Below are 15,724 nucleotides of genomic sequence, written 5' to 3' on the forward strand. Positions count from 1 at the left end.
ACCTTCCTCTACACCTTCCTCTTCCTCTACCCCTAAAAAGCTACCCTCCTGTGCCACATAGGTTCCTATCAGCAATTAGGGGATTGATAATAGCAGCACAGCTGCTGCCATATTAGCAGCAGAGAAAGCAGAACAACACGGTTAGAGTCAATTTCATTTTATATCTTGTTTACATGTCACAGTTATGATGATAGTCTCTTGAGTTAAGATATGAACAAGGGAGAATATCTTAAATTTGTGCTCCTAATGGTCAAAGATGTAGAAGTTATTTAATACGATGCTTATAATTCCAAAGTAAGTGATGTTCAAATAGAAAAGCATGACAAATGAAGCTTCACTATTTCTGTAGATATTATCAACTCAACAGTATTAGAAGAAATGCTTTAATAAACTAAGACTGGAAGTAAGTCAAAGCCACATATAAGTCAGCTACTTCACTTGCCTGAACAGATGTAGGAGCTGACCATACAAGATATGTAGCAAAATGCATTTTTTTTTTAATCAAAGATTAAAATCAACCACTAATTCTTGATCATTCTATCTTCAGGTTGCACACAAAGTAAAAGACTACTGACAGTACATAATCCAACATAGACCAAAGTTTGATTCTGTACGAAGTGCTGGCTTAAAAAGAAGGTGATTGAAACTCTTATGCACAATGATGTACTTTTAAAATACATACCACACACACACTTCCTGCTGCATTGTTGTTAAAGGAAATCTGCTCCCATTTTACTTGCCCAGTAGATTGAAAATTCACAATAGCCCAAAAGAAACACTTGTCATGATAAACGGAAGTGCATTTTATTAAATAAAAATACTGCAGTGATTAGTTATACCATAGATAAAAATGTTTACTTAAGAAAACATACGTATCTTAAAACAATATCCGAACAGTTCCTAAATATACCTTACTGATGAATAGTGCAAGTGTCTCCATTGGAATTGCCATTTTACTGATATTCGAAGAGGAGGACCTCCTCCTGGCAATTAAACAGGAAGTCCAGCTCCCACATCAGTGGTGAAAAACAGTATTTTCAAAGTTTCATAGATATCAAGGTCAGAAGGGACCATTATGATCATCTAGTCCGACCTCCTGTACAAGGCAGGCCACAGAATCTCACCCACCCACTCCTGCAAAAAACCTCTCACCTATGTCTGAGCTATTGAAGTCCTCAAATCGTGGTTTAAAAACTTCAAGGAGCAGAGAATCCTCCAGCAAGTGACCCGTGCCCCATGCTACAGAGGAAGGTGAAAAACCTCCAGGGCCTCTTCCAAATTCCAAAGGTTGTTGCAGAATACAATTTTTTTTTAAAATGTGGTAGTCCCCTGATTTTACCATGCATGAAAATGGGAGCTGCATTTCCTGTGTCCTAATCTACATCAGGTTGTAAAAGCTGCAGCTTCCTATTTGATTTTAAAACTTCTAGTGCTTTTCTTTTTGTAAAATTAGTCAATGTTCAAAATATTCTTTATGTTAGAGTGTTAAGTTTTCAACTACAATTAATACTTCTGAATCTATGGTCTGCTAAAATCCATCTTGTCTACCAGAAAGTTCTCTCTAACGCTGGAAACGGAGGAGCCCATTGTAAGAAACTGTGAACCAATTTCCAGAGTGTTTTAATAATGTTTTAACATCTGTAAGAGAAACTTTAGTGTAGTTTTATGTGTTTTGACTGTTAAATTATTGGTCAAATTGTCAACTGTAATTACAGAGCTTTTAATACTTTTCATATTTTACTAAGTCATGTACTTAATTTTGTGAACTTGTAAACTGATGGGCTGAGGACAATGGTCCCAGTCCTCCAAATTGCTCAGCATCTTGTTCTATCAGCCCAAATGATCTCAGTTTTACTTTAAGAGAAGAGGTATTCTTGTCCAAATATAGCTTTAAAAATATTTTGTTTACTGCTGATCTGTCCCTATCAGCCATAGTTACTTACCAATCCAGCTTGGCCAAATAATAACTGTACAGCAGTCTTGCAGGCTCCCCGCCAAGTAGAAGGGCAAACCTGATTTAGTACTTCAGTAACAGGAGAGTCATCCCGGGGTGTAAGTCCATTATGGCAACCAGCTTCTTTGATCAGTTGTAGCATTGTGTGCTGCAAGTCACAAAAACCTGTTACACACACTACTCAAAACAGAGTAACATACATTTGAAAAAAATTTAATACTGCATGTATATTTTGAGGTTACAAACACAAAATAAAATGTTTGCAAATGTCCTTATCTTGTCATTTTTATTTGTCTGAAGGATTGATTCAAGGAAATTAAATACACACAGTAGTGTTAACTATAAAAGCTTTCTCAATCTCAACTGAAGCATTTGCTACCTGTAAAGAGTCTAAGTTATGAAATGCACCTGCATAAATTGAATTATGGAAATTAGTATAATAATCAGAATACAAAAGAGAACTACTTATGAGACACTGTAAATAATAGTTCAAAACACAATCCACTTTTAACGTTTCCAGGAACAGGGAGCTAAGTTTACCTTGAAAAAGTGAAAATGCTGATAAAGATATCCAAATAATTTTTGGATGATACTCCCACCTTACCTTCCTCCCAAATTTAGAAATCCATTTTCCCACTAGTTCTAAGAATACCTTTTGAATTTATTTGGCATGATTGGTTTTAAAATTGTAATATAATACTGAATATTTAATATTGAATTTTTACAAGAGGTTAGATTTAGGGTTATTACCGTTTTCAGCTTCAGGTTTTCTGCTGCAGACTCATTAAAGGATATTCCTTTTAGAAAATGAGATCCTATCTGAACAGGTACGGTGGGGAGTTCACACTGAATTGGCTGAGGTGGAGTCTGTCTCCTTCCTGTTTGTTGGGCTTCAGCTTCACAACAGCAGCCCTTGAAGACAAAATGTAGATCAATGAGCAAGAAAGGGAGACAGTAAATAAAAAGCTAATAACAAGACCAAAATTTAAGGAATTACTATTCTTTACCATTCATTTTCAGGAGAAAAAAAGAGTAGTGGCTCTTACCTGCAAACTTGCTTCAATAGCTTTTGGATTCAAGTGGAAGCCAGCCTTCATTGCATATTCACAATGGCCTAAACTCTCCAAAGCGATTTTATATGCCTGATATTACAAAATGATTTAAGATACAAGTTAGCCATAATCAACAAGTGATGCAAAAGTGTGTGTGTATATATATATATATATGAATTTACACTGTCATATTTCACAACACATCCACGATCTTCTATAGACAATACTGCAAAGTCACAACCCTTTCTCAGCTGATTGAACTACATGTTTTTGTGTAACACGCTCCTTCCCCGCTTCAACCCCCTACCTCCTGACTGTAGTAGACATGTGGAAAAAATAAAATTAAGGTAACTAACCTGCAAAGCACTGTCAATTTTCATGTTCAGTTCTTTTAGCTGATGCTCAGGGATTGCCACACTTTGTGAGCAGAAGAGTTGCTGAACCTCAATTCCAGCCAAACACCCATCACAGCCTCTTTCTCTCAGCCGAGATGTGGCCTTTAACATAAGGCATAATCAGAAATAATCATAGTATTGATTCAACATTGGGACAGATCTAGTTTACCCAAAATTCCCACACTAGGACCAAGAACAATAATTAACTGGTATATCCGGTGAGGATTATAGAAAAAAAAAAAAAAGCTATATATTAGTGATTATTTAAGAGCATAGATTTTCATATAGTATCTTAAAACCTTACAATTATCGCGACTGGTGATTTTAGTCAATTGTGGAAAGAGATGTTTCTTTTTTCTAGCTCTATAATTGAAGATAATTTGGTCTTGTGTTTTTCTCTTATTTTCTCATTTTGCATGCCTAATAGACTTGATTTGTTAGTCTCTAAGGTGCCACAAGTCCTCCTTTTCTTTTTGCGGATACAGACTAACACGGCTGCTACTCTGAGACTTGGTTCTGTTAATCTGTATATGATTCTCTATATTTTGACACATCATAAATATGTTTCCTTCATAAAAGTAGCTTAACTGGGCCACGGTCCTAAATGGCTCTTTTATCATAAAGATTAAGGCCCCAACCCAAGTACATAAATACTTAATTTTAACCAGTTATATCAATTTCTATATAGCAACTTCCAAGAAACTAAGAGTATAAAGTACTGACCTATAGTACGTACAAGATTAGCTGACATTTTGTATAGTGACAACATTTGAAATCCTGATCATACTTAACAGAATTCATAGTAGATAAAGCTATGGTATAAACTTAACAACAAAAGTATGAAACAATAATATTCCCTAAAAATTGTATCTAGCAAACAGTTGTAAATCCCCATTTTATTCCAGGCAGTGAGAGAAAGCAGTTGCCATTTGTCCAGTTACAAATAGTTCTTTTAAATTCATAGTCCAACAGGAAACTTGTCTGTTGTCCTATACCTTGCAGATGTTAGTTAATAAATGGAAATCCTGAGAGGATTTCCAGTCAAGATGACTAACACGCCTGTCTGTTCTGCCAAATTAGACTTCAAAAGCACATACTTTAATTTTAAGGAAACCATGTACTCAAAAAGTCTAAAGCCGTTTCTGCTCTAGCAGATTATAAATTTAATGTTAGCTATAGAAAGAGGAAAAGCAAGTATTTTATGTCTATTAAACTAGGTTCCCTTGAAAAGTGATTTTTCCTTGCAGGGAAGATATGGATTCCACAAGTATGTGTTTTGGAAGTATAAATCTAAAGATAATTTTGAGTAACATAATAAAATGTTTTACAATTTTGTAATTCAACCACCAGCAAGAACAGCAGCTTTGCAACAAACTGGACATAAAAGTCATGAGTAACCTTTTTAAAATACAGAATAGGATACATATTCAAAACGTTATCAAGACACCATCAAAATCACTTCTGTCTGACTTTTGCGGTGTCTTCTTTGCCTACTCTTTTGACAAGAACAAAGGCTACTATAACTGAAAGATCAGAGAAAATTATTTTTCTATTTAGTACATCTGACAGCACTTTGTGTATAATGCCACTGCTTCACTACAGACTGTTTCCTTCGTTTTTGTGAGGATTTTCACATAGAGAAAAACATTTAAAAAAAAATAGGAAAATTGGCTCCAGGATAATTAATAGTACCTAAAACTATTTTAAGTCATTTAAAGAAAATAGGACTAAATATCAAGTTTAGTGTTCCTTTAATATAAAAACAAATATGACGAGTTTTGCAAATTAGGGCAACTAATTTCAAAGTTGCCAGTTACTAATATGAAATATTCAGCTTCATTGAAATCAAGGCATCCATACCTCTGCAGCTCCTCTCCACGATCGTACTGCATCTTCTAGCTCAGTTGTGGGGCTCAAATTGGAGGTTCCCACCCCACTAGCATTCTTCCTTTCCTGAGCTACAGCTTCAGCAAAACAGGAGTGTGCCACTGGTTGGACCTTCTGCAAAGCTTGTGACAAAAACTGAAAGTGAACCTGCATCACTGTCAAGAAACATCGTCCAAGTAACTACGAAAGAAAACAAACAAAATTCAGGAGTGAGTTTGGGGTTACTTTTGATCAGCAAATCCTGATGACGGAGTTAAACAAGCGAGTCAAGTTCCTAAGCTTGGATGGATCAATGAAGAGCGTCCCCCTGCCCCTTTTTTATAATGCTTCACAATCAAACCATCATCAATATGCAACATAGCTAATACTTAGCTATGTTCTTAAAATACTTAAAAATCACTACAGAACACTGGGGTTCTAGGTATTACACTGAATCTCTAAGTTGCAGCTTTTCTTTTGAGAGAGATCAGGCATCTGCTTGCTATGAATTTTATCTGTATCATCTTTACAACACTTCTGTTCTCAAGTCATGGTTATTTCAAGAATGCAAATCTGAAAAGCTGATTTAACTACATAGCCATATCTAATACATAAAAGAAACAAACAATCTTATAAAATATAAGTAGTATAGCATCACACAAGAAAAATGTCTTTATCAAAACCTCACTTGTACATAATGAGTCACACTATGTTACAACGTTTGACCAACATATAAAATCTACTTTGGTGACAGTATACACCACGCTCATCACAGTATTAAAAGGTTCATAATGAAGTTTAACATTCTGCTTGGAAGATCATCAGAAATATATGTGAAAACCTTTTGACATTTGAGACAGCGAACAAATTTTTTTGGCTTCTTTGGAGAGTAATCTTGACTAATCAGGAAATAAGGTATACCTGGAAGAATTTGTACAAACTGACACCCTTATGTCATCTGACAGGAATCCCTAGAGCTAACAAAAATTTCACTCCAAAATACTTCAAAGAAATGTATAATTTAATGCTGCTCACTGGGACAGTGGGAAGGGGGAAAAAAAGCAAAAGAGGGTCTAGAAACCCAAACAAATTATTCTCTCTCCTCCCCACACTCACACGAATTAAGGGTGCTGTACCTACAACCACTTCCTAGCCCTGGCAAGCACACAGAGTAAGAGATGCAAAGTTGAGCCTAACTCAGATGGCTCCAAATTCCAGACCACTGGAATAGCTGTCTTTTTCCTTTGTAAATCTCCCTCTGTCATTTTACCCTTTCCCCTTACCAATACAGCAACCCAGGATTATGCATGAGCAAACCACACACGCCTAGCATTTAGAACAAGCTAAATGAAACAAGGATCACACTGTTCTAGTAAAAAGAAAAGGAGTACTTGTGGCACCTTAGAGACTAACACATTTATTTGAGCATAAGCTTTCATGAGCTACAGCTCCACTGAATGCATCCGACGAAGTGAGCTGTAGCTCACGAAAGCTTATGCTCAAATAAATGTGTTAGTCTCTAAGGTGCCACAAGTACTCCTTTTCTTTTTGCAAATACAGACTAACACGGCTGCTACTATGAAAACTGTTCTAGTAATTCTCTCTCTGCACCTCCTGTCAGCATGGGAGGATAGGTACAATCTTCCAACAGGCCAGAGCATGTGGGGATAAGAACAAACAGGAATATTCTATTTAGGAGTTTGCCATACAACCCTGGCGAGGGTGGGAGTGAACACTTGCAAAAGAACAAAGCTAGAACACCAGAGCAGCAAATGTTTTCAAAGTTACTGTAGAAAGTAATTATTTGGATTCATGAGGCATGGGCCAGTGGGTAGTGTACTGGACTAGGATTCAGAAGAAATGGGCTCTATCCCCAGCTCCTCCACTTACCCGCTTTCTGACTTTGGGCAAGTCACTTTCCCTCTCAGTGCCTCTGTTTCCCCTCTCACCCTTTGTCTCTCTTCTATTTAGACTGTACACTATCCAGAGAATGGACCATCCCTTATGTGTGTTTATGGAGTACCTAACACAATGAGGCCTAAACCTCAGGTGAGGCCTCAAGGTATTACAGAAATACAAGTAATGAAAAAAACCCAGCATTAATGAATCCTTGTGACTTTCAGAAAGAAAAGCAGACAAAATTACAGTTGTAATCTAAAATATTTTACATTTAAAGTGCTAATTTTTGTCTGGTACATAAGTATATACACTTGTTATAAATATAAATATGGATAAACTTCACACACAGTTTGTTCTTTTAGTTTACTGTAGTTGTCACAGAGAGAAAGTGACAAAATATGAACGTATAAACGTTTAATATACATTTTACCTTCCTTCACAAAAAGTCTACCAGAACGAAACTGTTGTACCATTTTAGGAAAAAAACATAAAATGTACAAAGAGTGTACAAAGGCATCCTGACTTGGAGGACAAGAAGTTATCTGGCTTATTTTCAGTTACATTCTTTTTTAAATCAAAGTATTCAGCTACAGTGATCTTACTGGCAAGAAATAGGAGTCACACTAATAGTTATATGCATTAACAATCTACTTTAAACAGCACTCTACCAGTGGCAAATTTTGTTTTCCATTGCAGCCAGTCTCCTTTTGAAATTCCATTCTGATTCAATCATTTCCCCTCTTTGTACAACGTACAACATTAAACAGTTTTGATACCATGAGTGACCTCTGCAAGTGTAGTCTGCCTTATTAAAAAACTATTCAGCAGACATTCAGAACAAAACACCAACTTACTTGATGACAAAATTTAAAAGATTTATATGAAAACTGCAGGAGCCAGTGTGGAGAAAACTAGCAATCTAAACATTTCAGTGTACGGAAAATACGAAGGACTCCAACAATTCACTGGGGAAAGAAAATCCAGGGCTCATTAGGAATTTCAAGCTAGTGAGATTCTAAAGGACATTGGAGGTACAAAAGGCTGAAATCTTCCCTTCCCTGGGAACTGCTCTCAAAATAAACAACCTGTTTTGTTTTACAGGGACAGCACACCACATTCCTGGTACAATTTGCAACGTTAGGCAGTGAGATTAAAATACTAGTATTGGCACATAAATCCAAGTCTTCTTTATAAAGTCTTGTGGCACCTTAGAAACTAACCAATTTATTTGAGCATGAGCTTTCGTGAGCTACAGCTCACTTCATCGGATGCATACTGTGGAAATTACCACTATACATACAGACACCATAAACAATAGCTCCTCCCACCCCACTCTCCTGCTGGTAATAGTTTATCTAAAGTGATCATCAAGATGGGCCATTTCCAGCACAAATCCAGGTTTTCTCACTCTCTGCCCCCCCTCAGACAAACTTACTCTCTTGCTGGTAATAGCCCATCCAAAGTGACCACTCGCATCACAATGTGTATTATAATCAAGGTGGGCCATTTCCTGCAGGAATCCAGGTTCTCTCACCCCCTCACCCCCCTCCAAAAACCCCACACACAAACTCACTCTCCTGCTGGTAATAGCCTATCCAAAATGACCACGCACCTTACAACATGCATGAAAATCAAGGTGGGCCATTTCCAGCACAAATACAGGTTTTCTCACCTCCCCACCCCCATACACACAAAGACTCACTCTCCTGCTGGTGACCACTCTCCTTACAACGTGCATGAAAATCAAGGTGGGCCATTTCCAGCACAAATCCAGGTTTTCTCACTCCCCCCTCCCCTCCCCTTAAGACTTGTGGCACCTTAGAGACTGGGGGGGGGTGGGGGGTGAGAAAACCTGGATTTGTGCTGGAAATGGCCCACCTTGATTTTCATGCACGTTGTAAGGAGAGTGGTCACCAGCAGGAGAGTGAGTCTTTGTGTGTATGGGGGTGGGGAGGTGAGAAAACCTGTATTTGTGCTGGAAATGGCCCACCTTGATTTTCATGCATGTTGTAAGGTGCGTGGTCATTTTGGATAGGCTATTACCAGCAGGAGAGTGAGTTTGTGTGTGGGGTTTTTGGAGGGGGGTGAGGGGGTGAGAGAACCTGGATTCCTGCAGGAAATGGCCCACCTTGATTATAATACACATTGTGATGCGAGTGGTCACTTTGGATGGGCTATTACCAGCAAGAGAGTAAGTTTGTCTGAGGGGGGGCAGAGAGTGAGAAAACCTGGATTTGTGCTGGAAATGGCCCATCTTGATGATCACTTTAGATAAACTATTACCAGCAGGAGAGTGGGGTGGGAGGAGCTATTGTTTATGGTGTCTGTATGTATAGTGGTAATTTCCACAGTATGCATCCGATGAAGTGAGCTGTAGCTCACGAAAGCTCATGCTCAAATAAATTGGTTAGTCTCTAAGGTGTCACAAGTCTTCCTTTCTTTTTGCGAATACAGACTAACACGGCTGTTACTCTGAAACCTGTCTTTATAAAGTCTATGTTTAGTTTTTTAAATCTAGATATTAACTCTCCTCTACTTCAGTGATTTTTCAGAGGCATTTCCAATGGTTAAAATAAAATAGTATCACTGGGATGGGGATTCTTGCACTGTTCCATCCTGCTAGATTAAGGACTCGTTTCAGAGGCCAGACACTTCCTTGTAAGAACTCATCTTTTTAAAGGTATTTTTCTAAAGAGCTGAATCCCCCTCTTCACTGGGGGATGTAATTACCATCATCAAATCCTTGATAAATACTCTCAAGGTAGGTCTAGAGATCAAAGAGTAAAGTACAGTACTTGTAGCAAAACCTGGAGAACCACCTGTGCGAACAACATAAGAATATAGAGTAGTTGTAGCCATGTTGGTCCCAGGGTATTAGAGAGACAAGGTGGGTTAGGTAATATCTTTTATTGGACCAACTTCTGTTGGTGAGAGAGACAAGCTTAAAGAAGAGCTCTCTGTAAGACTGAAACACAATCGTCTCTCTCACCAACACAAGTTGGTCCAACAAGATATTACCTCACCCATCTTGTGTCTCTAATAAGAATATAGAGGCCTCCTGCTGTCCAATCTATCAAAATTGGATAGTACGGAGGGCACAGTTAAAATTGCCATTCTGAACTTATTCCTCTTTGCTCACATTTTGGGACTTGAGTTTTCCTCTTGGGGGACTACAACGAGAATAAGATCATAAGAAGAGCCATACTGGGATCAGACCAAAGGTCTATCTAGCCCACTATCATGTCTTCTGACAGTGGCCAATACCAGGTGCCCCAGAGGGAATGAACAGAACAGGTAATCAAGTGATCCATTCCCTGTAACCCAACAGATTAGATTCTTGAGAATATCTAAAACAGGGACCAGCCTGATTCCCCACAATTTGCAAAAGATAAAATGGCCTCTGCCTCCTTTTCTGGAATCCTGGATATTGCAGATATGATGAAGTGAGGTTTCTGTGTCCTCGCAAACATTTACCCTTGAGAAATAGATCTCCACCACTTGTATACCATTCCTATCCTTTGCTACATCATCAGGAAGACACAAATGCCTCTCCTTATCTCAATGGCTGTACAATCTTGTGTGGAGGAATTTGGCATCATGTTTGGACAGCTGAGACTAGTGTGGCTGTTGGAGTCATAATGTGTAGTACAACCTCCCTTACCTCTGACACTCCAAGATCAGTGGAGGCTCTGCTTCCTCTGTACAGCTTCTAGCTACAGACATGCAAGAAGCTATTATGAAAATATTCCCTTCTAGCAGGCTTTGAAGCTTGAAAAATCACACTTCTCCACGTCCGCACACTCAGCAACTGCTTTCTCCAAATTTGTATAACAGTAGCACTTAGGGTCCCCCAATCCAAGACCAGAGACCCTTTGTTCTAGGCGCTGTACAAAGATATTTGAAAGTTCCTTTCCACAGAGAGTTTACAACCTTGGTTTATGACAAGACACAAGCAGGTGTGTGAAAAACAAGTGGGTGGAAGGGAAGAATAAACTAACAGTAAAACAAGCATGGTTTTACATAACAAATAATAGTTTAAGTTCACCACCTGACTAACCACTGTTTTTGGCAGCAATTCTCAGATATCACAGTGCTGAAGCAAGACATGGAGAAGGATAAAGTAATGACTTTATATGATTTTTGGGAGAGTTCCCTCTCCCCATGTATGTCGTCTAGAATAGAAAATCTATACTTTCACATTTTAGCATTTTTAAAAATATTTTTCTCTTTTCAGACACGGAAGGCAATCTAAAACACAGCACACACATTTTAAAAGGGTATCTATGTTATGAAGAAGTGAGGATCAGTAAGTTGATGAGCTTCTTCATGATCAGTACAAAAATATTGAGAAAGCTTTGTGATATGCTTGTGCTTTTGCAGCAAGCTTATATACTTGGCTTCATTTTGGAAGAATGCTCTAAATCAGACTGCTTATGTCTTTTCCACAACAGATGGTGAGGTAGCACATATATGAGCAATCATGACTATGCAACAAAAATAAAAAATGACACCTGTCACTTCAAATTAGTATGGAGATGCCTGAAGGTATCTACTGAAAGTCTATTTCATGGTTACATATTAACAAAATAGAAAATGTAACTAATAAAGCCAATTGCAGAGGATAGTTTAGTTAGTTGCTGATTTGTTGTAATCTTAAAATTTAACTATTTATAAACCATTTTAAAATAGCCTTGGCAAGCCACTCAATTGACTGGTCAACTGACTACCTATCATTTGACCACAGTCAAATATTCCAACAAGAATACCTTGATGTAGGTGCTGGCCTACCTTTTTGATTGCCTCATGGTGCTATCTGCTAGCAAGCCTACTTAAATGTCACGATCACTAACTCTACTACAGGGATTGGCAACCTTTGGCACACAGCCCGCCAGTGTAAGCCCATCCCTCGGCCTGTGCTGCTTGGCCTAGAGCAGCAAACCGCGGCCAGTGGGAGCTGCGATTGGCCAAACCTGAGGACACGGCACGTAAACAAACTGGCCCGGCCTGCCGGGGGCTTACCCTGGTGGGCCGTGTGCCAAAGGTTGCCAATCCCTGTTCTACTACATACTAATACCATTTGCTGAGAAAAAAAGTGAACTGAAATTTTATGTATGTATATCTTTATTTGTATATCAGACTATCCATGTACACAGCGATTTACAAAAATTAACAAGTTAAAAGACGTGGTCCCTGCCCGGAAGAGTTTACAATATAAACTGACTAGATAAAACATACAGAAATTAACTCAGAAGGGAATGGGGGAGCGAAAAGAGGATTCAGTCATTAAATCTCATCCCCAAACATAAAGAGAAAAGATGCACAGCCATTAAGCTGCTTGAAGAGTTGGCCAGCTGCCTACCTAGCATACGTGCATTTAAAAATGACATTTTCTTTTATATTTTCTATGTTTATTTTGTTTAATTTCATTTTTCTTTTATAACTGTTCAATATTGAACAACATTCACATTTAAATGCTAACCTACCATTGCTAAAAAAGAATTTCATTTTTTAGAATTTCATTTCATTATGTTTCACATTTTTCTTAGTTAAAATAACTCAGCTAAGTACATTTGTTTTTTTATAATCAGGCATAAGTATCTAAGGCTAAACTAAATGGAGACCATAAACTCTTCATCTTTTTTTTTTCTATATTTATGTTCTAATAAATTAGTGCTTTAAAATAGTTGACATTTTTTACATTATTTGACAATATTTGACCAATCAACTGGTCAACTGACCGGTTATTTTTTGACCACTCAAATGCCCAATCCTACTTTAAAAAAAAAAAATCCAAAAGTTATGAAGATGCAAGTGAATTGTAATGTAATGTAACGTAATGTAATGTAAAGAACTGACATTAAAGATCATTGGCATTAGACCATGTCACACTGCCTCAAGGCTAAATTTCTATCAAAAACAAAACAAAATAAGATTTTACCTGAGCCATTAAAGTTAGCTCTTGGGATAAGGGCATAGTGCACATCCAGGAGCACACCAATTTAAGGCAACACTGTTTATTTTAATAGCACATAAAGGCATACAATGTGTTTTCCATAATGTCATCTTACAATTTTGCTGGGTGTATTACATATTTGTCTATGATTCTTCAGGAAACTTTTTTTTAGCTGTTATTTTTCCATATCTTTAGGGTGAAGCATGACCTATGATGTCTTGACCCTGAAGGTACACTTTTGTAATTTTTGAAAAGTTGAACTGGACTTTTTAAAGAAAGTTCCAGTTTACCTCTTTGAACAACTGGAATAATGACATTTTCCAATCCAATCATGTTAACTGTGTATTTTGGTTATTTAAGGGGGAACATAAGTACTTCACTGAGATACATAGTTTTGATTGGAAAAAATGGTACAGTAACAAGGACTACGAGCAATAAATTAATTACTCTGTTACTGTTGCACCTAGACACCCTGAGATCAGGATCCCATTGTGCTAGAAACCGTACTAACACATAGCAAAAGACAGTCCTCTGTCCTAAAGAGCTTACAGTCTAAATGGAGAAAGACTATTAAAATGTGGGCGGGGAAACAGATTAACAGAGAGATTAAGTGACCTGTCTAAGGTCACAGCACAGAACTGAGCCAGGCACTGAACCTCTCAAGTCCTCTCTCACAGGCACTGAACCTCTCTCAAGTCCTAGTCCAGGACCCTAATCACTATATGCTATGTTGCTTAAAGTACCAAAATGAAGCTTTAGACAGAATTTTCACTTAGTATTTTGGAAGTAATAGCAGATTATTTAACTGTTAAAAATCTTTGTGGCTTTACAATTTCCTCATGTGGCTAGATGACTGATGGACTGGTTTTAAAAGTCTTTGGTCCTTTCAACTACAAACTAAGAACCTGACATCAGTATCAGGGTACTGCTTAACAATGGTGACTCATATCTCTGTTTTCCCTTCCAGATTGCCACTCAAATATACAGTGATTTGTTTTTATTTTGCTGATTAAAATGATTCTCCTTATAATAGAATTTTAAGGATTTTCAGACATCATAATTAAAGTTGAAAGTTATATACTATTGTAGATTATAAGGCAAGTTTATATACTTTAAAAGTTCATGTGGCACCTTAGAGACTAACAAGGGGTGTTTCATGTTCTCTATGTATATAAATCTCCCCACTGTATTTTCCACTGAATGCATCCGATGAAGTGAGCTGTAGCTCACGAAAGCTTATGCTCAAATAAATTCGTTAGTCTCTAAGGTGCCACAAGTACGCCGTTTCTTTTTGCGAATACAGACTAACACGGCTGCTACTCTGAAACCTGTTTAAAAGTTCAGTTTGTAAAATTAACTGACACCATATAACAATCCTCTCAATGTAAGATTTTAGCTAAAACACAACTCCATGTAAAGCTAGTTTTGAACTCGATAAGATTTTCTCTATAGCATATTCCCAAGAGTGTCTTCACTGTTCTGCCCTTCTTTCCTTTTCCACTCAGAAGCAATGTCAGCAGGCGCAGCTGCTCACAATGGATGTGGCTGTACCAAGGCAGCAGTGTAACTAGCCTCATTTGTTATTGTAAAGAACTCATTAGCAAAGTACTATTTTGCTACTGGCCGTTTAAAACGCAGCAAGCGACGAAGTGAATCAGATGTAAGAGTCTAATTGTTCAATTGGATTATAGTTTTGCTGTAGCAGACATTCAGGTTCACATCAGCTTGCTCACCAAAGAATGACTGTCAGCTAAAGCTCATGACTTACTAATATGCAAACCAAGAATGGGTACAAGGATTTTCAACTAATTTGTGAATGGGGAAAAGTATTAGCCATATCCACTGAAGAAGAATCACTGTAAAACTATAGGTTTGAATAAAAATCCAGAAAGTGTGTGTTGATTACTAAGAACTATTCCATACAATATAAAAAAAAATTTTTTTAATCTAATTTTTTAGCTTTTACAACACTATAGACAAGAAAGGAAACCTACAACCTTAGTTCCAAGCTCAGCAAGGTCATTGTCATAAACTATTTAAAAATGTGTTGCATTGGATAATAAGGTGTGAACTCTAGGCTTCAAGATTTTTTTAAAAAAAACTTCTCCCTTCCTTTCAACCACCCTTAAAACTTAATTACTGCTGGTACTCTAGACATAGTAAATTCAACAGGTCATTTATTGGGAGGAGATAACAAATGTATCAGTAGATGGTTCTGGGGTGCCTCTGCATTACATTATCCTCAGTTATTTTGCAACCTGAAAGCCTCCCCCATCCCTAAATATTGGTCTACCAATCCTCACTCCCTGCACGGCTATTTTTCTTTCCCCCTGGTATTCTCTGAAGTAAAGGACAATCTTTCACACAAGTTAATGTCTCTCTCAAATGTATCTAGTTTGCAAATGTATGTAAGATCTCTATAGACCAGGGGTCAGCAACCTGCGGCATACGTGCCAAAGGCAGCATGCGAGCCGATTTTTACTAGCATGCTGCTGTCAGCCGGGGTCCCGGCCGCCGGCCCCGCTCAGCCCACTGCCGGCCCGGGCGAACGGAACCCCAGGCCAGCAGCAGGCTGAGCGGGGCCGGCAGCCAGGACCCTGGCTGT

The 15,724-nt window shown here is 37.9% G+C and overlaps 1 protein-coding gene across 4 annotated transcripts in view; it reads right to left on the reverse strand.

Moving 5' to 3' along the window:
* Positions 1-15,724, reverse strand: part of GARRE1 (granule associated Rac and RHOG effector 1) — a 112,302-nt gene that overhangs the window by 25,545 nt on the left and 71,033 nt on the right. For all 4 annotated transcript variants that reach the window (XM_037877771.1, XM_037877773.2, XM_043526028.1 and 1 more), the window contains 5 exons: positions 5,262-5,468; positions 3,363-3,503; positions 3,001-3,096; positions 2,705-2,866; positions 1,944-2,102 (listed from right to left, as the gene is read on the reverse strand). In XM_037877771.1, coding sequence (XP_037733699.1) covers positions 1,944-2,102; positions 2,705-2,866; positions 3,001-3,096; positions 3,363-3,503; positions 5,262-5,468 — 765 coding nt within the window. The remainder of the gene's footprint in view (positions 1-1,943; positions 2,103-2,704; positions 2,867-3,000; positions 3,097-3,362; positions 3,504-5,261; positions 5,469-15,724) is intronic.

The sequence above is a fragment of the Chelonia mydas genome, chromosome 12, assembly GCF_015237465.2.
Source record: "Chelonia mydas isolate rCheMyd1 chromosome 12, rCheMyd1.pri.v2, whole genome shotgun sequence".
NCBI classification, from domain to species: domain Eukaryota; kingdom Metazoa; phylum Chordata; order Testudines; family Cheloniidae; genus Chelonia; species Chelonia mydas.